General features: G+C 38.4%; 1 protein-coding gene across 2 annotated transcripts in view; it reads left to right on the forward strand.

Annotated features, from left to right (window-relative positions):
- Positions 1-26,598, forward strand: part of LOC126198888 (integrator complex subunit 3) — an 80,393-nt gene that overhangs the window by 48,419 nt on the left and 5,376 nt on the right. For both annotated transcript variants that reach the window (XM_049935497.1, XM_049935498.1), the window contains exons 13-15: positions 11,753-12,120; positions 16,842-17,178; positions 22,039-22,218. In XM_049935497.1, coding sequence (XP_049791454.1) covers positions 11,753-12,120; positions 16,842-17,178; positions 22,039-22,218 — 885 coding nt within the window. The remainder of the gene's footprint in view (positions 1-11,752; positions 12,121-16,841; positions 17,179-22,038; positions 22,219-26,598) is intronic.

The raw sequence follows: 26,598 nt of genomic DNA on the forward strand, positions 1-26,598 counted from the left end.
CTGTCGCAACAGAGGACGTCTTTGATTTAATAGCTGCCACCCCAACTTGCCTATCATATCTGTGACATTCTCTTCCCTATTTCGCAATAATACAAGGCGAGCTGCCCTTCTTCTTTGGACTTCTTCGATGTCCTCCATCAATCCTAATTGATAAGGATCCCATACTACATAGCATTGCTCTAGAAATAGCAAGACAAGAGTAGCATAAGCAGCCGCTTCAGTAGACTTGTTACATTTTCTAAGTATTCTGCTAATAGAACCTCTTTCATTTGAATTTCCAACAACATTATCTATGTGATCATTCCAATTTAAGTTATTTGCAATCGTAATTCCCAGGTATTTATCTGAAATGACAGCCTTTAAATTTGTGTGTGTTATAATGTAAGCGAAATATAAAGGCTTCCCTTTAGTATTCATGTAGGTCACCTTGCACTGTTCATTGTTTATGGTCCATTGCCACTTTTTGCACAATACAGATGTATTGTCTAAATCTTTTGCAATTGGTTTTGGTCTTCTGATGCGTGTACTAGATGGCTGCTCTCTCCTAAATCATTTATATAGATTAGACACAGCAGAGGATCTATAATACTTCTGTGAGAAATGCCAGATATCACTTCTGTTTTATTCAATAACTTTCCTTCATTTGCTACGAATGAATCCAGTTGCACAGCTGAGATTATTCTCCACAGGCACGCAATTTGATTAGAAGCTGCTTGCAAAGGATGGTATCAAAAGCCTTTTGGAAATTTAGAAATATCAAATCAATTTGAGACCCACTCTCAATAGCACTCATTACTTCGTGTGAATAAAGAGCTACTTGTATATCATCAGAATGATATTTTCCGAATCTGTGCTGACTATGTGTCACCAGATCATTTTCCTCGAGGGAATTCATAATGTCCAAATCCAGCATATGTTCCAAAATCATGCTGTAAATTGATGTCAGTGATATGGATGTGTAGTTCATTGGATTACTTGTACTTCCTTGATTGAGTATTGGTGTGACCTGTGCAACTTTGCAATCTTTTGCACATCTGGCAATCTACTATCTTTAGCATGGGTCTAGCTGCTGTAATTTATTCTCTTGATAGCAATTACTGTCAGTTTAATATGATTTATTTTGTTTATTAGGGATTTATTGTTTGATTAAATTTCTTTCTTATTTTGTGTAAATTTTACAATTTTGTTTCTAAGTTGATTAAAAGTGGTAACGTTGTTAATCATTAACATAAAATGTGGAAAAGATTTGAAATGTTCATTTTCAGTCCATGTGGTAAATCATTACAGTCTCTCATATCTAAATAAAATATAGCACCAGGTTCATAGACAAGTAATATTTTTCGAAGAACAACATCTTTACCTTTGACTGGTAGCTTTACTTAAAAGTCAGTGTGGTTATTTATATGTGCATACATGGCAACACTGTTTGGGGACTCCTGTTAGAAATTTCTTCAAGTACAGGAGAATGCAGGTGATGGGATTTAGTGCTATTTCCAACTGTGTTTTGTGAAACTGTCCATTTTTAAGCAGAGCTATAGCTTGTTGTTGTGGCTTGTTTGTAATTTCCCTCCATGTCCTTTTCACTGACACCACATCAAATGTCAAGTGATTGTATTAGAATACTCAATACCGTATAGAGCACTGTGGCTTATTGGAAAAATCTCAATCCCATTTGAATGCATGTATCGTTTGCCCAGCCCTAAAAATAAGTCTTTATGTAACTTCAGTTGTCAATGCTTCACCTGTAAACATATTAACCTACTAGCAAACCTAGCAATGCTTTGAAATTGCTAAATATTTACTGAAATTGGACAGACATTGTAAACTCCAGCTCCGCCCTTTCTCTGTCCATCACCTCCTCCTTCCCCCTTCCTCTGTCTCTCTCTCTCTCTATGGCCATACTGCCCCCTTTGTCCCTGCTCTGTCCATTTCGTCTTTCCCATTCTCTGTGGCCATTTCCTGCCCCCTTCCTCTCCTCTCTGTTCCTTTCCTCTTCTCCCTTCTCTCTGGACTTGAGCCTTGTTTATTGTCATTGCAAACAAAACTTTGTTTGGGAATTGAAATTGCTTAAAATGAGTGGGTAAATAGGTTGGAATCATTGGTGTACAGGGTATGAGAGCGACCTGTCCAGCTGCGGGATCTGTGAGAACACTAGCTTCAATGACAATATTTTGCATAGTTTTAATTTGTGAATGGGTGCAACTACAAAGTTTGAGATGATTCAGATTCTGTAATAGCATACCAATCATAACTCGAAAATCCATAAATATGGCTTCCCAGTTTCCTGTTGAAACTATGAGGAAGAAAACAAAACAGCACATTGTTGTGTGTATAGTTTTTGTTTCATCTTAGAAAGAGAAAGAATATATATGGAAGAAACAATTTGTTTAATGGTTTAAATGTCCTGCTATTATAGTTAAAACTGGGAGAAAGAAAACTAAATCGCCAACTTTCACAGCACAGCATTGTAGAGCATTTTCTCTCTTGAAGTTGGTTTTAACAGAAAACCTGTACATTGTTGTTTAAAAAATTATATAGCCTTTGTCCATCTGAATGTTTATTAAAAATATGAAGTAAATCCATCAAGAACATTTCGATATTTTTGCTAACAATGTCTTGTCTCTATATAGTAGGATAAATCACAAAATGTAAGAACGTTGACCCTAGCAGCAGTAGTTAATCAGTAAGTTGATCCCATATTTTTTTTAATTAGAAATTTGTGAAATAAAACCTCATCTTGTAATTGGTTAAATACAGTAATTGACTTTGGAAGGGCCAAGAGCAAGAAGCTGTAGTTATCTTCAGAAACTGAAGTGGACTGTGTAGTTTGCCCGGGTTATTTAATCATCTAACACAATTTTGTTTCGAGGTCTCTGTTTTATATATTGCCTTCAAAAAGGTCTTATAAAGAACAATACATTTTGTCTTCACAACAACTGCAGCTTCTTTTCACAAAAGTTACACCCTCTGGCCTACTACTAACTAGAACTGCTAACAACTAACACCAAGCATAATGTGAATATAAGTATCAACCAAACAATGCTTTCTTTTGCAATAATTGTCACAGTATAATTTATTGTAGAATTATCATTATAAGCAGAACAGAGAATACTAACATTCAAATTATTAATAAACAAATTGTTTGATTTACTTTCTATAAATTGCACATAAACAATATAAAAGTCAAAAAATGTTATAAGTAATTTTTATATAATTTCATATTCATGTGACTAGTTTGCAAAATTGTTTAGTTCATAACAAATGACTAAAATATTCAAATTTACATTGCTCACAGTTGCAAATTAATTTATATACATTTTTATTTTTCTACTGTAGTTGTTTATGTCCAGTGGTATCAATAGGTGTATAGGTAGCTAGATTTCATTATGACACATCACACAGTGATGGTGTTTGTTGTATGGTACTGTGGATAAGAATTCACTCATATTCAGCATCTTCCATTCAACCTACCAGATACAACTTGATTCAATGTTTATCTAATTTTAAGTGGGCAATACTTTTTTGAGTCTAGTGGTATTGTCAACTATAGCAGTATGCTCGGCTTCTTCGATGTACCAGGATATAAGCTGAAGAATATGTTGTGCAGAATTTTTAGCATGCATGCAGACAGCATTTTGCATTTGCTGCTCAACATTTGTAATCATCCTCTCTGCCTAACAGTTTGATTTGGGGTTGAAGGAATCCATTAGACATTGTGTAATCTTGTTGTTTGTAGAAAATTCTTTAAACTCTTGCCACAAACTGTGGTCTATTATCTGTTACCAACATTTGCAGTAGGACTTTAGTAGTGAGATTTTGGCTATATCTCGTAACTTTGCTTTAACCAAAATACAGGACATGTTGACTGCGTACAGAATGTTGGAATATGCATTCACATTGAGAAAACCATTGTAAATCTAAAAGCAGCCCACTATATCCGAAGTTAGTTTAATCCCACTGTGTGAAAGGTGGAGACTCGGAGATGTAACATCACAATGAATGCCGATTTAGATTCACACAGATATGCCATTCATTTTATGGCAGTGCCGATTCTTGGCCAGAAACAGTAATGACTAGCAATTTGCTATATTTATAATACTTTGCAATGACTATGATGGAGCGGATATTAATCTCCCCCTGCAACACCAAAGAAATAGAGGCCCAGAAGTTGATACGTCCTATCTGCACTTTTTTTTCCCCCCCTGGCTCCTATATGTGTTGAGTGCTTTCAGAACAGGTTCTCGAATCTTGTGAGCAATTTCAGCTTCATCTGCTGGAAACACTGGAAGTATTTGTTGTGTCCACTTGAAACATCAGTTCCTCACAGGTATTAAAAGATTTGTTTGAAGGTGCCCATGATGTGGTCTGTGTATTGATGTCAGCTTGGTGCACTGTTAGCCAACAGTGGAGTTAATAATGGTAGTTGTGAAGTAGTAGTGCCCATCTCTGAAGTCACTAAGTCATTCATTCTTAAACGTTTTGGTCATGCCAAAATTGGGTAACTTAAGATTTATTGTCTGTGATCAGCTGGACTTTTATCCTGTATAAATATTGGTAAAATTGTTGCACAATGTCTATCATTCAGTGTATGAATCTTTGTACCAATCTATATCCAGTGTCTTTGATGCCCATGCAGTGGAGCAGTCCGAACTAGTTCCTTATGGGAGAGTACTACTCCAATACCTCACTGTGAGCTATCTGTAACAACTCGTAATAGCTTGGCTGGAACCATATTGGAAAATGCGTGGTATTGCAACAGTTGTCACTTCAGTTTCAGTTTATTGCTCACAATACATAGTTTTACAAGCATGTGCATTTTCAACTAAGTGTAAAGTTTTTACAATTACAATTTTTTTAGTTTACATTATTTCTTATTACATTATAATTCATAATAAATTCAAGTTATAAGGGCACTTTTGGATAAGCCACTGCTTGACTCGCTTTTTAAAAGTATCCCCTGCCAATATTGTAATTTCATTTGGTAACAAGTTATTAAAAACAACTCCTTTGTTATAAGGGCTTTTCGCTGGTAAAGTTCAGCTTCAGTTAACCATATGAAAGTTTTCTCTGCCATGTTTCATAAGTGTGAATATCCATGTATCTTTTTGTGATCTTAGTATCTTCTTCCACTAGCATTATAATTTCTAGTATATACATGGCATAAACTGTGAGAATATTGTGTCTGATGAATAGGGGTTTGCAAGAAGTTCCTGGGTTTACTTTTGCTATGATCCTCAAGGCTCGCTTCTGCAGTATGAAAACTCTTTCATATTAGTTTCCCACCCCACAGTACTATTCCGTAAGCAAGAAAGTGTACTCTAATCCATAATATACAGTCCTAAGCGTTTCAGACTTAAGATATGGTGATAATCTTCTTAATACAGATAGTCTGGGTGTTATTTTTTTCCAGAAGTACTCAGCTTGCTGCTTCCATGAAAGTCAATCATCTATGCATAAACCCAAGATTTTACAATCTGTAAAGGTTTTTAATAGGTCTTTACAGGTTTTTGTAGAATTTCAGCAATCACAGTATTTTGTCTGTGTGGACCACTTGGTTTGAAATGAAGAATATTACTTTTTCTGTGTTTACGTTTAGGTTGTCTCAGACTGGGCTCACATAGCAGACACCAGATGTATCATCTGCATACATTGCTTATTGTCAAGAGAACTTGGTAAATCATTTACATAGCATATGAATAGGACTGGACCGGAAATGGAGCCCTGAGGAATATCAAAATGTATATTTCTTATACTTGACCTTCTCCTCTCCAGTATTTCTCCATTAGTGTTTATAATCTCCGTGCACTGCTGTCTAACCTTTAAATGTGTTTCTAAAAATTGCATGAGTTTTCCAGTCACACCACTCTTCACAATTTTTGATAAGAGCACCTCGCGATGTACTCAGTCAAAAGCCCTTGAGAGGTCCAGGAATACTCCTGTTGCTTGGGATTTTTCATTTATTTTTTCAAGTACATGATGGAGGATTTTTTTTTTTTTTTAATTTTATTTTCTGTATCAGTTAGCTGAAAGATGAGATTAGGGCAATGGGTCTGTAGTTCTATACATGCTTTATTTCCCCCTTTTTGTGTATTTGTTTCACTACAGATAGTTTTAACTTGTCAGGGAACACACCATCTTCGAAAACACAGTGTATTAGATGAACTAGTGGTTTCATTAGTTCATGTTTACATTTCTTCAACAGATATGGAGAAATTTCATCTAATCCTGCTGATTTTTTGTTTCTGAGGCTGTCAATTAGCTGCAGAATGTCATATGTGCTTACTGCGGGTAGTGCACTGCAGTTCTGATTGTTACTGGACTTAAATGTGTACTGTACATCCTGTTTCATAAATACATTATTTTCGACAGTATCTATGAAGTAATTATTTAAAAAATTGCTCACTAGAAGAGGATCAGAGATATCATTATTCACAGTTAATTGTACATTATTAATTTTAGTTTCCATTTTATTGTTTCTGATTTTATTTGCAATTGACCAGCAAGTCTTCGAAACATCTGAACCTCGTATCTGTTGGCTGATTCTTTCTGATTTTAATCTCCCGATTTCTTTGCGGTACTTATATTTGTACTTCTTGCAGAATTCTTTATGTAACTCTGAGTTAGTCAGTCTGTGTAAACTATACTTGTTTTCCATTTTTTCTTTCAGATCTTTTGTTTGGCTCTGCTTAAATCAGTCAGAATTTCTGTGAACATGTTCCATTTATTGTAGACCTCAATGGCAGTCATAACTGATTCCCATGTTTCCCGGCTTAAACAGTGTCTTAGTGTAGCAATGTTATTTGCAGATAGTATTACATTTTAGCACTAGTGTTTGGTCTAAATGATCTGAGAGGTGACCATTTATGATGTATGTTGAAATGGTGTGGTCATAATTTGTAATAACATGATCAGTTGGACTACTATGTGTGTTAGCTATTCTTGTGGGTACTTGACAAGATTTACCCTTCTACAGCCTGACATTAATTTACTTAAAACTCCATCAAGTGATTTCAGAAAAGCATCAAACTTTCCACGGGGGGAGGGGGGATCTGTATATACACCTATAACATAGAAAGGAACGTTGCAAAATGTGAGTTTAAGAACTGCAATTTCGAAATCTTTGTCAACACAGAAATTGTTCCCCCGTAGCACTTTTTCTGTTGTGCTTGTGAACTTACAATTTCTTGCATAGATGGCATCACTACCTTTATTGTGTGTTCTACAGTAGAAAGTAGCTAGATTGCAGCCTTTAAATTTGCAATATTGAATGTTGTCCATTGTTTTCTGGTGTTCTGTAACTATTATTACATGTGGAGATAGTCCTGTGATGAATGATTCAAAAGCATCTATTTTGTTTCCTAAACCCTGTACATTATAATGCAAAAGTGATAAATTATTCTTGTGTGGACTGAAGTCTGTTTGAGACACATATGAAACACACTTGCATTTGGTGTCGCACTGGTGGAAGGTTTTATTGTACTAAAAAAACATTGCTCTAGTCCTGCTGATGTATTGTTTTACTGACTTGGCATTTCATGGTTGATTCCCCCAAGTATTCATTATTTTTGTCCTTGAGAGGGATGGGCTCTGTAGCACAACACTGCACATTGACTAAATCTTTCCCTTGTCTGTTGATATGTAAGCCATGGAATGTGTCGAATCTTCTTCCTACACAGCTTATGTCCACAATTGTAACATTTTTTGATCTTATGCATATATTTAGGATCTGTGTATTTGCGCTTCACAAATCTTTATTTATACACGATCAGATTGGCAAGTCATGCCAGTGTGAAACAGCGAAGATGATTATGTTTGAGCTTCTCAGCTCATGTAGCCTTCTTTTGAGTGAGATCACCAGGTCTTTCATTTAATCTCCTTGTATGTGTCGTCACATTCTTAGGACCCTACAAATGGTACCTCTTTCTGGTGCCACTGGTGTAGTGGTGTTAGTTGGTTTTTGCTTAATGAGTTTTACACTATAATTGATTTTATCAAGTATTTACTGAATTTATCCTAATTTGGTTGCTGTGAGCCATCTATCTCCCTCTCTGCTGCTTCCCAATACTTCCCACCACCTCCTAGTGCCCTGCACATGTCTTTTCACTCACCACAGCCCTCCCTCCCTTCTTACACTTTACCCACAGTAACCTATTTGGGCAACCTCTAATAAACAGTATTGATTATTACTACTTATTTAACAATTCCACTATCAATGTTGTTGTTGTTGTTGTGGTCTTCAGTCCTGAGACTGGTTTGATGCAGCTCTCCATGCTACTCTATCCTGTGCAAGCGTCTTCATCTCCCAGTACTTGCTGCAACCTACGTCCTTCTGAATTTGCGTAGTGTATTCATCTCTTGGTCGCCCTCTATGATTTTTACCCTCCACACTGTCCTCCAATGCTAAATTTGTGATCCCTTGATGCCTCAGAACATGTCCTACCAACCGGTCCCTTCTTCTTGTCAAGTTGTGCCACAAACTCCTCTTCTCCCCAATTCTATTCAGTACCTCCTCATTAGTTATGTGATCTACCCATCTAATCTTCAGCATTCTTCTGTAGCACCACATTTCGAAAGCTTCTATTCTCTTCTTGTCTAAACTATTTATCGTCCATGTTTCACTTCCATACATGGCTACACTCCATACAAATACTTTCAGAAACGACTTCCTGACACTTAAATCTATACTCGATGTTAACAAATTTCTCTTCTTCAGAAACGCTTTTCTTGCCATTGCCAGTCTACCTTTTATATCCTCTCTACTTCGACCACCATCAGTTATTTTGCTCCCCAAATAGCAAAACTCCTTTACTACTTTAAGTGTCTCATTTCCTAATCTAATTCACTCAGCATCACCCGACTTAATTCGACTACATTCCATTATCCTCGTTTTGCTTTTGTTGATGTTCATCTTATATCCTCCTTTCAAGACACTGTCCATTCCGTTCAACTGCTCTTCCAAGTCCTTTGCTGTCTCTGACAGAATTGCAATGTCATCGGCGAACCTCAAAGTTTTTATTTCTTCTCCATGGATTTTAATACCTACTCTGAATTTTTCTTTTGTTTCCTTCACTGCTTGCTCAATATACAGATTGAATAACATCTGGGAGAGGCTACAACCCTGTCACACTCCCTTCCCAACCGCTGCTTCCCTTTCATGTCCCTCGACTCTTATAACTGCCATCTGCTTTCTGTACAAATTGTAAATAGCCTTTTGCTCCCTGTATTTTACCCCTGCCACCTTCAGAATTTGAAAGAGAGTATTCCAGTCAACATTGTCAAAAGCTTTCTCTAAGTCTACAAATGCTAGAAACGTAGGTTTGCCTTTCCTTATTCTTTCTTCTAAGATAAGTCGTAGGGTCAATATTGCCTCACGTGTTCCAATATTTCTACGGAATCCAAACTATTCTTCCCCAAGGTCAGCTTCTACTAGTTTTTCCATTCGTCTGTAAAGAATTCGCGTTAGTATTTTGCAGCTGTGGCTTATTAAACTGATTGTTCGGTAATTTTCACATCTGTCAACACCTGCTTTCTTTGGGATTGGAATTATTATATTCTTCTTGAAGTCTGAGGGTATTTCGCCTGTCTCGTACATCTTGCTCACCAGATGGTAGAGTTTTGTCAGGACTGGCTCTCCCAAGGCCGTCAGTAGTTCTAATGGAATGTTGTCTACTCCCGGGACCTTGTTTCGACTCAGGTCTTTCAGTGCTCTGTCAAACTCTCATGCAGTATCCTATCTCTCATTTCGTCTTCATCTACATTCTCCTCTATTTCCAAAATATTGTCCTCAAGTACATCGCCCTTGTATAGACCCTCTATGTACTCCTTCCACCTTTCTGCTTTCCTTTCTTCGCTTAGAACTGGGTTTCCATCTGAGCTCTTGATGTTCATACAAGTGGTTCTCTTTTCTCCAAAGGTCTCTTTAGTTTTCCTGTAGGCAGTATCTATCTTACCCCTAGTGAGATAAGCCTCTACATCCTTACATTTGTCCTCTAGCCATCCCTGCTTAGCCATATTGCACTTCCTGTCGATCTCTTTTTTTGAGACGTTTGTATTCCTTTTTGCCTGCTTCATTTACTGCATATTTATATTTTCTCCTTTCATCAATTAAATTCAATATTTCTTCTGTTACCCAAGGATTTCTACTAGCCCTCGTCTTTTTACCTACTTGATCCTCTGCTGCCTTCACTACTTCATCCCTTAGAGCTACCCATTCTTCTTCTACTGTATTTCTTTCCCCCATTTGTGACAATTGTTCCCTTATGCTCTCCCTGGAACTTTGTACAACCTCTGGTTCTTTCAGTTTATCCAGGTCCCATCTCCTTAAACTCCCACCTTTTTGCAGTTTCTTCAGTTTTAATCTACAGCTCATAACCAATAGATTGTGGTCAGAGTCCACATCTGCCCCTGGAAATGTCTTACAATTTAATGCCTGGTTCCTAAATCTCTGTCTTACCATTATATAATCGATCTGATACCTTCTAGTATTTCCAGGATTCTTCCATGTGTACAACCTTCTTTTATGATTCTTGAACCAAGTGTTAGCTATGATTAAGTTGTGCTCTGTGCAAAATTCTACCAGTCGGCTTTCTCTTTCATTTCTTTCCCCCAATCCATATTCACCTACTATGTTTCCTTCTCTCTCTTTTCCTACTCTCGCATTCCAGTCACCCATGACTATTAAATTTTCGTCTCCCCTCACGACCTGAATAATTTCTTTTATCTCATCATACATTTCATCAATTTGTTCATCATCTGCAGAGCTAGTTGGCATATAAACTTGTACTATTGTAGTAGGTGTGGGCTTCGTGTCTATCTTGGCCACAATAATGCGTTCACTATGCTGTTTGTAGTAGCTTACCCGCACTCCTATTTTCCTATTCATTATTAAAGCTACTCCTGCATTACCCCTATTTGATTTTGTATTTATAACCCTGTATTCACCTGACCAAAAGTCTTGTTCCTCCTGCCACCGAACTTCACTAATTCCCACTATATCTAACTTTACCCTATCCATTTCCCTTTTTAAGTTTTCTAACCTGCCTGCCCGATTAAGGGATCTGACGTTCCACGCTCCGATCCGCAGAACGCCAGTTTTCTTTCTCCTGATAATGACGTCCTCTTGAGTAGTCCCCACCCGGAGATCCGAATGGGGGACTATTTTACCTCCGGAATATTTTACCCAAGAGGACGCCACCATCATTTAACCATACAGTAAAGCTGCATGCCCTCGGGAAAAATTACGGCGGTAGTTTCCCCTTGCTTTCAGCCGTTCGCAGTACCAGCACAGCAAGGCCGTTTTGGTTAATGTTACAAGGCCAGATCAGTCAATCATCCAGACTGTTGCCCCTGCAACTACAGAAAAGGCTGATGCCCGTCTTCAGGAACCACACGTTTGTCTGGCCTCTCAACAGATACCCCTCCGTTGTGGTTGCACCTACGGTACGGCCATCTGTATCGCTGAGGCATGCAAGCCTCCCCACCAACGGCAAGGTCCATGGTTCATGGGGGGGACCACTATCTATCAATATAAGGCTGTAAAGAAAACATAAATACAGAGTAAATTATTTCTTAAAATACTTTTTGAAACCTAATCGATACTTTGTATAGAAATGTAACCATGTTTGTAGTTTACTGTAGATAACTGTCGTGTAAATGACGGATTTCAGAGTTATACCTGTAACTCACATTACTCTAAATGTTATTTCTGATATTTGTTGCATGCAATTAATTTTGATTTCTTGGTGTCTTACAGTTATGCCAGGAAGAAGATGTGAGGTTACTTGTGTGGTTGCTGCCTGAGGTATATGCACAGTTTCCTGCAGTCGCCGTGGGCAATGCTCAACTGCTGCAACTAGTTGTATCTGCAGTAGATGCCTTGCAGTTACAGGAACTTGTCTGTCATATTCTCCAAGGACGCCTCGTAATGTTTCGACATGATGGATTTCGTGCTCTTCTTTCTGCATCACTTTCATGGGAGACGTTCGAGCAGTACTGTTTGTGGCAGCTTGTAGCAGCACATGGCATTCCAGTTGATTACATACTACCAATTCTGCCACGCCTGGAATTCACAAGACACGCTGAGGCTTTGACTTCTATTCTTTTAATGCTGAAGCAGGAAAGGTAATCTCCCACATTTTCTGTAAATTCACAGCCACTTTTTTATTAGTTTCTGTAATTTTTTTTTTTTTTTTTTTTTTTTTTTTTTTTTTTTACTTCAAAACTTGGTTTATATATTATTTGCAGACATCCAGAAACATCCGTTGTTATGTGGCTCTCAGCATTAGTACAAAGTGGATGCTCTTATCAACCCATATGACTGGTCAATCTATTGTACTGTCACTATGAAAAATGTATTGAAACCTTATGTAACATAACAATGAAGAGGGAAAGATATCCTAGACTTTTGAGACAAACCATCTGCAGTAGCTGCAAAAACATAAAAGTAGTGTAGATTTTGTCAAATCCTTGCTGACGTGATTGTGGTAAAATGCAATGGGAAATGGGAGCAGTAGAGAAAAGAACGATTAATAAGTGGAACTGAGACACTACAGATTATTGTTAGTTAAGAACTGGAATTCAGATTTGACCAAAAGATAACCATGTCACAAAAATAATATGATAGAAAAAATGAAAGCCAAATGTGCAGGATGTTTCATGTATGATGCAAGTGCTGGTGCCTGCTATTGCTTGGGAACCAATACCGAGGAGGCAGACTCTGATCATCACGTACACTCTACCTCATTTCTTGGACTTTAGCAGTATCATACGAGGTGCCTGGGGGATGTTGCTAAGCCATGTCTTCACAATATCCTTTCTTCCAGGAGTCCTAGTTCTGCAAGAGTCACAGGAGAGCTTCTCTGAAGTTTTGAGACAAGGTAATGCCAGAATTAAAGGAATTAAAGCTGTGAGGATGGGTCGTGAGTCATGCTTGGGTAGTTCAGTCAGTAGAGCATTTGTCCGTGAAAGGCAAAGGTTGTGAATTCGAGTCTCAGTCCGGCACATTGTTTTAACCTGCCAGGAAGTTTCATATCAGCACACACACTGCAGCAGAGTGAAAATTTCACTCTGGAGACATCACCCAGGCTGTGGCTAAGACATGTCTCCACAGTATCCTTTCTTACTGGAGTGCTAGTTCAAGTTTTGCAGGAAAGCTTTTGTGAAATTTGGAAGGCAGGAGCTGAGGTACTGCCTGGTGGAATTAAAGCTGTGAGGACGGGTTGCGAGTCGTGCCTGGATAGCTCAGGCAGTAGACCACTTGCCCATGAAAGGCAAAAGTCCCGAGTTCGAGTCTCGATCCGAAATAAAGCAGTGCTTCATCAGGAGAAAGGAGCCTTTATGTTTTAACCTCTCTGTCCCAAATGGACTGCAATAGCCAGTTGCAGTACTGGCATTGAGCAACAGAATCTCAATTAGTCAGTCGATGCCCTACCATTTCTTTATTACGTTTCTGTTCAATTTTGTCTCATCTGTGTGTGCAGATGCTACTTACACACCAGTCTGAAGTATTAAATGGCACAATGTTTTTCTCAAACTTATTTCCAAGGGTGCTCCTAATTTGTCTAGTTCAGCTAAAACTAATATGGCACCTGCCAAACTTCGAGGAGTGGGCTGGAGCATGGGTAGTGAGCAGAGCTTTTGGACACAGTGCTTATTCTGTATGTAAAACACTCTGTATTAAATGTTAAAAAATAAGGAGAAGGAATAAGTAAGGGGAAAGAGTAACGAACTTTTGTGCTTCATTGTCATCTGTACAGCATCATAAACATGTCTGCAAAAGAGCAATTTGAGAAATAACTTCAGCTGCTCCAAATGAAGGCAACTAGTGTTGAGCTTATATATACAATACTTACCAACATATTGTGATTTCATTTTAAAAGGAATCTTCATAATTAAATTAATAAGATGAGTGCCAACTTGCAATGTGAAAAGTGTATGGTTAACTGAACAACTCTGAAAAAATAGAAAGGAGGAGGTACGTAGTTTTGGCCCCATCTAATTTTTAATTTAAATTGTCCCATAAACCTGAAGCAGCTCAATACTTGGTCATATGTGACTTAACCCATCAACACATCCGTAGTAATCAAGAAGTACACGAAACTGATCCAAGTAACACAAATATGGCTTTACTCATAAACTTCTGATGAGTAATGGAAATAAGACTCGTGTGACTCCACATGTAGCAAGACAAAAGAATTGTACAGAAGGTGCAACATAACTGATACACAGAACAGCTGATGTGAGTGGTACAAACTAAAAGAACATAGTGGTGGTAAGTCAGCACTGCTCCACACCTATATAGGTCCGAGTCGCCGGTAGACGGTGTGATGGAGACAGTGTGCACGCTTCCTACAGGCAGCCTGTAGTGGCCGGCCTAAGCTAGTACATTTGGCAGTTGATTTAAGTACACACACACACACACACACACACACACACACGGTGACACTACATTCGGCATACTCACATGCACATGCACTAGTAGCAGGATAGTGCAGCTTCTTATACCTAGCTTTTAATACCTTTGTTTTCCTTTATGATGGAAGCGGCTTTCATTTCAAAACACAGTTGCAGTGATATTTTGTTGTTGTTATGTGTAAACTTATTTTATTATTGGTATTAGACATAAAATGACTTAGGCATAGAGCAAAAACACAACTTAAAATTTGAGAGTTGATAATTTGCACTATAATTTATCAAAATAAAAACAGTCAAAATTTTTGCTCTAACTGAGATCCTTGGATTTGTATTTTCTCCTTATATTGAAAGTAAGTAGATGAAAATCCAATACTATTTATTGACCTTTAACCTTTCTGAACAGCATTACATCTCTGTCTACAAAGGAAAGAAGTGAGAGAGAGAATCTAGAAAGATGCATGGGAGACGAAACTACTCTAGAAGCAGTAGGTCCACACAAAGTAGAGTTTGAAAACAGTGAAATATGGTATTTGAATTCTACTGAATTTAATTGTGTTGAGATAAAAAGGGCTGCTGGTAATCAAAATTACTTAAAGGCAATGCTAAAGTAATGAAAACAATTTTCTGTCCCAGTCTCACGTTCCGATTTATCATTTCCATGCATCCCCTGAAGATTCAAAGGGACAGGGATCAATGCTTCTTTTCCTCAAGATGCTTTTCAAGTTTTAGCAGGTTTTTTGTTATTCATTCTTGAAGGGGCAATCAAGTGTATTCCAGAAAACAATAAATGACCAGTATTCTGATAGTTCTGAGTAAGACATCTTAATCAAAACACCAGCAGAGCAGAATTATAAGACAATCATTCTGAGTATAAAAGTGGAAAGCCTCTCAAGAGCAAGAAGAAAAACGCACAGCTCCACAGTTGAAAAGAGATCAATTGAAATGTCAGCCATGTATTGACTCAGTATACTAATGATTTAAATCATGATAAAAAAGTAAAGGTAACTATTCAGCCACAGCACATGAGATCAGGGCGACTGAGTGCTGGGAGGTAGAGTCAGCAAAGGAATGGGATAGGAATGTGTCACATGTCAGATCACTCACGAGCTGGGACAGGGAGTCAGGTGTGTCACACAATGGATTGGAAGGGGAATGGAACAGAAGAAGAGGGAGAATGTGGAGAGTGGTATGTGAGTGTAAGTAGACTGAATGAAATGGGGCAGAGGTGGGGACACAGACGTGGAGGTAGGTGAGAGGGGTAGAGTCTTGTGGAGATAGAAATTAGGAAGATTTTGAGAGTGAATTACCATCTATGTGATACATAGAAGCTGGTATTTTGTAGGAGAGGGTGTTCCATATGGCACAGGTTGTGCCCATTGAAGTTGACCATGTTGTGCTCAGCATTGTGTGTTACTGCTGGGTGTCAGCTAGTTTGGCAGTGGACATTCGTTCTGGTGGACATATCGTATTCATGCCCACATTAAAGGCCTTATGAATACGAAATGACTGCTTTCGCAGGTCTCTCCCTGCTACTGATGGGATAAGATATACATGTGGCAAGACTGAAATAGGATGTGCTGCGTAGGTACGTAGGACAGATCTTGCACTTGGGTCTTCCACAGGGATATAACCCATGTGGCAAAAGGTTGAAAGTAGGTGTAACGCAGAGAGAGATAAGGACATTTCATAGGTTGGATGGATTGTGGACTCAAGGCAATAAGGTGGATGCAGTATTTCTTGATTTCCAAAAAGCATCTGATTCAGAACCGTACCACTGTTTATTTTAAAAAAAGGTTGGATCGTTACTAGTGAGGGCATAATGTTATTTGGATGGAGAATTGTTGACAGGTGTAGAAATAACTTCAGGCATGTCCCATGGAACTGTATTGCAACCCTTCTTAAGGGCCATGTTTCAATTGGATGTATCAGTTACCCAAAAATTCTCCTCACAGTTTTGCACCACCCACCACATCTTCATCTACTTTCTCTTCCTTTTTCATAATATTGTCTTCAAGTTACTTTCTTTTATGTAGCCCTTCCATACATTCCTTCCACCTTTCAGCCTTCTTTTTTCTACCACTTGGTATCTGAAGTTTTCTGCTTCTCTCTTCTCCAAAATTTTCTTTAAAAGGCGACAAATATGTTGTTAAAGTGAAGTGTTGCCATGGTTCACATTTTTAATTATATTGTCTTGCTTTTGACAAGAGTTGCAAAAGAGGTTTTATTTTTTTCTTTTCAGTTCCCTATTTTTCTGTAACTATTTTTTAAGTTTACAGAAGAAAACAATTAGAATTTCTTTTCTTCTGTTTGCACACTGTGTGTTGTATAAATGAGTTATGTAATAAAATTTGAATGTTATGTTTATTCTGTTGTGGTTTTTCTTTTTTTTTTTTTTTTCCTGAAAATAATCTGTACTCACATTGTTCCAGGCCAACAGAAGAGCTCCTTCGGGTAATTCTATCAAGAGAAGTACGAGGTGGGGATATGTTTGTTGTGTCAGCATTACGATGTTGGTGCCGTGAGCACGAGGAATTGTTATGTCGCCTCGTTGCTCAGCTACTGACACCTGTTGGAGGAACAAATTCATCACCTGGGAAACGAAAACGTGGTGGTGGGAATCAGCAACCAGGAGGAAAACCATCACCGAGTAGTGGTACCCCTCCTGTAGAGCAGGTACTCGGGCATCTCGACCATTTGCGGCAATCCTGCAAACAAAATGGTTGCCGACTGTATGGGTCAGAGGTGGTACAAAGAGCCCTGTTGCAGGTGAGAGACTTTTGGTGTTCAACCAATTCAAGTTTTGCAAATAATAACTTTTTATTTTTCACAGTCTCAACTGCAATTAGTAATGTAAGAGACAGAATGCTGACCAGAATGTACCTTCAGGGGGCAAAATATTTAGTACTGCTGATATAGATATGTATAAAAATAAAAGTATATGATGCTGCGTTGAGCTCTCAGAACCGTTAGTTTCTTCCTTGGGGGAGGGGAGAAGAGTAGGTTGTGAAAGGGCAAGCTACTCAGGCTCCAGGAAGAGGAGGATCCAACTGTAGCTGTCCTCCTGAAGCTAAGTGCTGGCCATAAACTCTGTCTCATTTAATAGTTTTCTCAATTGAATTTTCCTTGTGATATAATTAATTTCGCAGTGTTGCTGGCATCAGAGAAGGAAAAATGAAGCTGTCATGTTGCACAACATGACACAACATTACATATAGATTGTGCTATATGACAGCTTCATTTGTCTGAGTATAGGCTAGTCAGTAATGTATTTTTCCCTGTTTGTACAGACCTGATGATGATCGCAATAAATTTAAGCTGGGAATTCTCCAAAATTATTAGTTGTGATTGTGAAAAGAAACAGGTATAAGTCAGTGTATAATCACCGACATTATGAACAGTATGTCTTGTTTCATAAATATTTGAAGAATTAAAAACATGTATGCAGACTAGCACACACTCATTCTACAGAAGTGTTACTGGATAATTGCTTAGCTTCTGGAAAACTAAGTATGACAGCTTAGCAATAATAATCGCTTATTTTTATGTACTGCCAACTATTCAATGAATTCTCTGTATAAGTAAGATCTACTGTTAATAAATAAGAGCTACTTAATCGTGTAGTAACAGCTTGAAAGTTATTTATGAAATATAGAACATTAACAACCTTTTGAAATTTGGGTTCCTTCTGATTTTATTAGAAAAATGGCACTTACAATAATTTTACTGTGATGTTAAGTATGTTTTGAAACATAGAGACACAGGAGGATGGGGGTACCAGTTAACTCCAGGGTTATCAGGTCCCTTTTTTATTGTTGGATGTCACTGAACCGAAAACAAACATAAAAAATAAAGTGTCACAAAAATAAGACTGGAAAATCTGAGATGTAGATAGCAGAGGAGATGGAAGTTTGCAAAGGAAATAAATTAGAAAAGGGGAGATGGGACTGAAAAGGGAGAAAGAAGTAGACAGCAGCAGGAGGAACAGGCACAAATTAGGGCTGAATGACTGACAGTTACAGGCACATGCTAAGGTTATTCTTTCCTTTATATTCTGGAGTACATTCTATGCAGGAAAAAACTAGCTACATTTTGAAGTAATCACAGCTTCTGCTGTTTTGTTTCAAAATATGCTCTTTTTGTTACCGTAGTTTCCATTTATAAGGCTCATTTGGAGTCAATTTGGAGTAGACATTGATAGCAGGTAGCCTAGGAGATGTTGCGCTTTGATGACAGTCATAGAAATATAGGAATGGCTGAGAAGAAATTTAAGGTTTTATGAATTTAGAGAGTGAGAAAAAGCTATAAGAGTTGATCGGAGGAAAATAATGTGCATCAAGGACCTAGTTTGGTAATGGGACTTCAGGAAGTCATAGCCAAGGTGAAAATTTTGTTGATGCATCCACGTAGGACAATGCATAGTGTAATAAATGTCCCTCTACTGTTGTTTTTATGGATCTTCTTTGTTAGAATCCAGTAAGGTAATACGGGAAACCTATTTGTAGCTGAGGAAGTGACATGCAAAGACGAACATGCCCACTAACTGCAGTTTTACACAATCAACATAAATCTTATTGAGGCACATGTAAGAATGAAAATAACAACATATTGCAATGCAATTGCCTTTACTTTTATGCTAAAAGGCAGTTCATATCTGTAAATCAAGTCTACACTGAAAATATTACTTTAACAAGTACATTTAAATATGGACATATTCTCATTTCCCGGAACATTTTGGACATGTTCAACGCTGAATGATTTCCAAAAGTGAATGTGTTGTTTTCTGAAAACAACTTAAATCCTATTGTATAATGCTTCTTACACTATGTCATATTTGTAACAATTTAGCATGTGATATCATGGGAAAAAATAATAAACTGCCAACTATAACATTGATAGTCACTGTTTTAGTAAAAGTTCTGATTTTATTGTTCCTTCGCAATTATTTAAAATGTTTCAAATCACTATAACAGAATACAGTGATGTAACAGTGGCATTACCTGTTATTAGAACAATTCTTTGAGATAACTGTTACACTTAAACATATAAACCAAAAGCATCTACATAATTTTCTCTATCTCTGTATGGAACAACATGGGACTATTGTAAATGATAGATTTATACCAACTTATGTCCTCTTGTTTTTGCCAATCATCTCCAAAAATAGTTTACGGTAAGCTAGCAACATCTTTCTTCTTGTCATCTGAGAGTGTGTGGCTGAGAAGTACTGCAGCTTGTGGTTAAGAGAAGAGATTTGTAATTGTCCATCTGCATTTCTAAAGAGACTTTTGCCCCTGTACATAATGCTGAGACCTCTAGGATGCAATCACTTCCATATCAATATGAGTGTTTCACATAGCATCATACTGGTATATGAAAATTCATTTCCTTTCAGTTCTGTGATCTAAATTTCATAGACCCTCTGATATGGATTTAATGTCTATTGCTCTCCATTCTTTAACAAGGTTTCTTACGTCATCCACTGACTGGTAGAGCTCATTACATTCCTCTTATGTTACAAAAATTGTCCTTTTTATAGAAGTTTCAGTACTCTACCAAAAATGCAGTCAGTAGGTAATAATTATGTCCTCATAATAGTAATTGTTAATATTAGTACTATGCAGTATTATTATGAGGGAGCAAAGAAGCATAAACTGATCCTAACTTCTCCTCCGTGTGGGAATGTCGACTGTGACTGAAATGGAAATCACCCGACTGGAATCAGAATCTCCTGTTGGCCACAGTGAATTAGTTCTTCTCTGCATGTAGAGAGGATTGTGTTTGCTGTGTACCAGGCTCATATATGGCAAATATTCGATTTCACTTAAATTGTGTAATGTATTTAAATTCTGCTTATCTTATATGCACTGTTCCACTCCATATCTCTTTTAAATGTGGACACATTCACCTGTGCATGTCACTGTCACAGTTATGAAAGGCAGTCAAATGAAAACCGAACACCTGCCATAAGGAAACCATGGAATGATTCCATTCAAAAATAATCACCACACACATTAAGACATTTATCACACAGGGAGAAATGACAGTCAATTCCTGTTTTGCGGAACATGGTTTGCTGCTGACAGATCCACAATTGCACCCACTCCTGTTCTTCCTCACCAGACTGAAACCGACATCCATGCATGTCTGTCTTCAACTTGCCAAAGAAGTGAAAATCACAGTGAAAGATCCAGGCTGTATGGAAGATGTTGAAGTGTTCCCCAACCAAATCCCTCATGTGTAGCCTTTGCCTAATGGGCAATGTGGGAGTGGGCATTATCATGCAACAGGATGATTCCATCCAACAGCCTAAGGGCAAACAGCAAAGCCAACAGTGGAAACATCTCACCCACCAAATAAATCCAAAGCTGTTCACACAAGTTCCAGTAAGACCCTGATAACTTTCTTCTTTGACTGCAGGGGTCCTCAGTTGTTGAGTTCCTTGAGTGTGAAACCATTGTCAGTGCACTGTCAAAACACCAAGGAATGGTGTCAGATGGAACCATTCTGTTGCACAATAATGCCCATCCTCCCACACTGCCAATCAGATGAAGGCTATAATTTAGAGATTTGATTGGAAAACACAGCAACATCCTGCATGTATTCTGTGTTTTCCATCATATGTTTTACATACTTTTGGCGAGCTGAAGAAAGACATGAGTGGACGTCAGTTTCACTTGGACAAGAAAGTGCAAGAGTGGGTGGACAAGAAAGTGCAAGAGTGGGTGAGGTTGTGGATGTCGTAACACATGTGGTGATTACATGTGAATGGAACCATTCCATGGCCCATTGTGATGGGTGTTCAGTTTTCATTTGACTGCCCCTTATAGATTGGTTGCACAACCGATAGACATGAAACCACTTTGCAGTTCAGCATTACTGAAATTCTGCTTTCTAAACATTTTTGCTCAGAAGTAACACTTCATATACAGATTGGCGAGTGAACAGGGCTCAGTTATAAGGCACTGCTGTTACCCAAGGTAGTGAGACAAGCATTACTACAACATTGAAGATTGTGGGAAGACACTTATTAACTGCGATGTTATCTGTGTCCATGACTATTGTATAACTATTTCAGATAATTTTTCACCATCATGTATGAAGTTCTGGGTTTGGTTTCATTATCAACATCATCAGCTCTACTTAAAATACAATGAAATGAACATTTTCCAGTGGTGTGTAGTTAATATTATTTTCCTGTTGTTATGATTAAGAATAAACTGTGTTAATGTTAAAATGTAGGCTCAACCAGCTTTCACAATGTAAAAGCACCAAAATTGATGTATTCCAAAGGTGCTATCCACCATTGTCAGATGATAGTGGCTTGCTCTTTTGAAATGCGTCAATTTTAGTGCTTTTGCATTGTGAAAGGTTGTTGAACACACATTTTAAGATTGATTTTAACAACCACTACCTCATATCTGTCATGGATGATACCAAGTAAACTGTGTTTATTGTTTGTGTTGCATTCAATCTTACCAAATGACTAGCACATTTAACAAAAGTAAATACAAATTTTCTGTAGCGTAATTTGTATTCAGAAATTTAGAGCAGCATATAACCCAATAGTTGTTTTAGTTATTTATGCAGTTGAAGTTTTAACACTACAGTGTTGTATTCTAATTGCAGGCACAGTCCCAGTGCAGTGATCCACAGAGGAAACGTTTCTCTGACCTCTTTGCCCTTGCCGAAGTAGAGGAACTGGAACCCCGGGGTCGGAGAGGAGGTGGGGGAGGGGGTGGTCGTAAACCAAGAGGGAAAGGGAGGCAAGCAACTCGACCATCTGATTCTTCAGAAGATTCTAGTGAGGTAAGAAAGTGGTCAAACCTTGTACATTTTAAAGTTTTTTAATGTATGAATCTAGACAACTGTGCTCACATAATTGGAGTTGGAACTAATCCTGTCAGCATGTTTTTCATAGAATACTGTGGTTAATGCAATTGTCCCGGTACACTGCTCTTAAAGTTCTCACCATGGTGGTGCGAGATGAACATCCATATGACAGTATAAGGAAAAGATAGTCTGCTACACACACACACACACACACACACACATTTTCACAAATACAAGAACATCTCACACATACATGACTGCCATCTGCAGCAGCTTGAACGGGTCCAAGCTCCTGTAGATGGCAGTCGTGTGTGTGTGTGTGAGATGTACTTGCTTGTGTGAATGAATGTGTGTGTGTGTTTCCTTTTTGAAGAAGGCTTTGTCTGAAAGATGATGTGTAACTGTCTTTTTGTTGTGCCTGTCTGTAACTCAATGTGTCATCTTTACGGTGAGTAGCAATCTGTCTTTTCCTTATGTTGTTGGTATTCCAACCTACAGTTTCCATTGTTTGAACTTCCATATGAAATTTTTTAACTTACTAATGGCCTGAAAGTGTAGTACATTTTTCTGTCTTCATTATATTAGGGTTACCCAGGAAACAATGCCCGACATTTTTTTGTTCTACAATTATATATTACACACTTGAAATAATGTTGTTTTATCTACCCACCCTATTTTTCCATGTAATCTCCTTCCAGATCTATGACTATCTTCCAGAAAGACAAAAGGAAATGTACATCCCGTCGGTACCAGTCATTGTTCTGGTCACGAAGCCACTTCTTCACTGCACGAATCAGTCCTTGTCACCCTCAAAAAGTCTTGCGCAAATGCAATCTTTTACTGGCATGAACTGAGTGAGGTGGTGCAGTGGTTAGCACACTGGACTCGCATTTGGGAGGACGACGGTTCAATCCCGCGTCCGGCCATCCTGATTTAGGTTTTCCATGATTTCCCTAAATCACTCCAGGCAAATGCCGGGATGGTTCCTTTGAAAGGGCACGGCCGACTTCCTTCCCTAATTCGATGAGACCGATGACCTCGCTGTTTGGTCTCTTCCCCCAAACAATCCAGTACTGGCATGAAAAGTGGAAGTGTGAGGCAGTTAGGTCAGAGCTGTAGAGTGGGCTGTATAACACAGTCCAACAGTATTTCGCAATATGTTCAGAAGTCCTCAAACTTGTGTGAGGCCAAGCATAATTGTGTTGAAGTGAAACATTCCCAGGGTGGTTATGGCACTGAAGTCAGTATAAACATTTAGTGTGAATAATGTGTTCACATATGCTTCTGCACTGTTGGTACTGCCTTTTTGTAACCATATCAATGAGAATCACATCCTCACAGTCCCAAAACACAATCTTACTGGCAGAAGCTTTGAGTTTTCTTTTGCACTGAAAATGGTAAACCCAGGTTTCATCACCCATCACAGTCTGGAACAAGAAAGCCTCCCCTTAGCTTCCAAATGTTGCAACAACTCGGAGCAAATGTTTTTTCTCTGAGTTTTGTGTTGCACAAGACAGCATGTAACTCATCATGCACATACTTTTGAGTATCCAAGAATGTGGATAATTGCACCCATACTTCCTTTGCTGATCAACAGCAGCAGCACCACCCAATGCCAAGACGTGATGCAGTGATCCTTGAGAATGAGATCATCAGCATGTTGGTCTGTTATGTGTATGGCATGACAGCTGTGGACGGTCTCCCTGGTTGCTGTGAATCAGAGGACTCTGGCAAACTGCCTTCTGATGGTCTCACCCTCTGTATCGAATGACTCACTACACTCCTCTCAACTGCAGATGCACCACAGACTTACAACAAATGTTCCTGAATGTTCGCAACAGTTTATTTGTGTGCAGTGAGAAATCCAATGATGACATACTGCTCGTACATCTTGAACCAGTATCATTGGTGCAGCTACAGTGTTTGTCAGAGGAACTGGAAATTTTCCTTTCACACTAAGGAAGCTTCAAAGAATTCATACATATTGTCTCACTTTAACAAAATTGTTATGTGCTGAGGAAAAAATGTGTGGCATTATTTTCTGGGTGCCCTCATAGTGTAATGGCCTTTATTTCTATTGAGATACTAAAAATATCTATTCGCTACTGTATTTAGGTAAGTAAGTAGAAAATATATGTTTTCTGAAATATATTTTATATATTATGGTGAAGACAATTTTTAGATCTACTTTCACTAATTAGAAGTACTTTATCCTACAATCTGGATAATACCCATATCATTTTTTCTTGTTTGTTTTCATCTAGGAAGTTTGCTAACCCTTTTCCTACACGTGTATTATTTCCATGCCTAAGAAAAATGGGATGGAATATAGTAATAGCATACATCCATACTCCGCAAGCCACCTGACAGTGTGTGCCGGAGGGTACCTTGTGTACCTCTATCGGTTCTCCCTTCTATTCCAGTCTCGTATTGTTCGTGGAAAAAAGGATTGTCGGTATGCCTCTGTGTGGGTTCTAATCTCTCTGATTTTATCCTCATGGTCTCTTCGCGAGATATATGTAGGAGGGAGCAATATACTGCTTGACTCCTCAGTGAAGGTATGTTCTCGAAACTTCAACGAAAGCCCTTACCGAGCTACTGAGCGTCTCTCCTGCAGAGCCTTCCACTGGAGTTTATCTATCATCTCTGTAATGCTTTGTACTAGTGTAGAACTGTCGCTACATATATACACCTCTGATCTCTTCAACTATGATGGTTCATTTTGTATAAAAATCTAATGTTATATGCTTTTATGAAACTATGTCATCTTGCTCACCCATGAAGACTTGTTTGTTGTAACGTCTTTAAAACCCAGTCCCGTAGATTCGAAAATTTTGTTTTTCAGAGTTTCCTTGTTGACTTTGAATTGTTGGCCGTGAATGAATTATTCTCAAAGGTGGCTTTTCTTCTCGCACTGTTGTTAATATACAGAAACTGCTGTCTAATAACACAGTTAACCATATTGTCAATGGAATATTTATTATGTGGACTTTGTTTCTAGATACCTGAATTCCACTATGCTCATTGTCATGTCCTTCCTACTGTAATTACCACACCATTGACTTACTCCATTTGAGTGCACATTCTGTCACTTTTTCCTTCTATGCTGTCACTCTTGCTTCCATCACATTATCAGTGAATTTATTATGCTAACAGCAAGCGCGTTGTAGCTGCTCATGAAGGCATTTCCTGAGCTCGCAGTCTGTACTTGGGCCATGAGGTACTACTCTGAACCAGACTGTGGCTGTGCCTAGTAATGTGACCAAGTTAGTTCCTGACATGGCCAGGAGTGAAGCTTGCTTTGCCAAGTTATATAACACACTTGTTTACTTATTTGTAAAGCGTCTCCTCTTTTTTGCGATTGCCTGTCACTCTTGCAGAGCCACAGGTAGGACTGCTACTACTGCAACCAAAATTTTACTGAGAACTGAAGCCACTAGTGGTATTATCTGTTCTGAACTAATGTGCAGTAATTATTTTAATCTCAGCTGGAGGAGGACAGGCATTACGTAACATGCCGACAAAATACAAAAGGAGAATACTGAAACCTCTGCAGGGAATATTCTAAGCACACCTGCAGATTAAATAATTTAATTGCTTTCATACAAAATTCTCTTGGTTAGAAATCAGCCTTTGTCAGTCAGATAGGTATTGGTATTCTATGTGTAGAATGTGAGACGACATGTTTCATAATGTCTTTGTTAACACATAACTTTAAGCTAGATGCACTTTGGGTTGAAATATACCAAGAAGGTGTGGACTGGTGGTATATATAGGTCAGTTAATGACGCAAAAACTGTAATATTCATTCCAGAATAGTTTATGATATTCATTGACTAAAAGATTTCATTATAAGCAAGAGTGTAGCAATTTAGGAGCAGAATGGGGCAATAAAACTGAAAATCTTCTATGAGACTACACAGGAAAAGGGAAAAAAGTTGAGAGTAGAAGCTTAGGCAAATAAGAACTTGGAGGGGGGGGGGGGGATGTTATGGTGGCTAGTATAAATAAAAGTAAAGAAGAATATATCCAAAAACAAAGATGATGTGACTTACCAAACGAAAGCGCTGGCAGGTCGATAGACACACGAACATACACACAAAATTCAAGCTTTCGCAACAAACTGTTGCCTCATCAGGAAAGAGGGAAGGAGAGGGAAAGACGAAAGGATGTGGGTTTTAAGGGAGAGGGTAAGGAGTCATTCCAACCCCGGGAGCGGAAAGACTTACCTTAGGGTGAAAAAAGGACGGGTATACACTCGCGCACACACACACACATCCATCCACACATATGCAGACACAAGCAGACGTATTTAAAGACAAAGAGTTTGGGCAGAGATGTCAGTCGAGGCGGAAG

Source organism: Schistocerca nitens, chromosome 8, assembly GCF_023898315.1.
Source record: "Schistocerca nitens isolate TAMUIC-IGC-003100 chromosome 8, iqSchNite1.1, whole genome shotgun sequence".
NCBI classification, from domain to species: Eukaryota; Metazoa; Arthropoda; class Insecta; order Orthoptera; family Acrididae; genus Schistocerca; species Schistocerca nitens.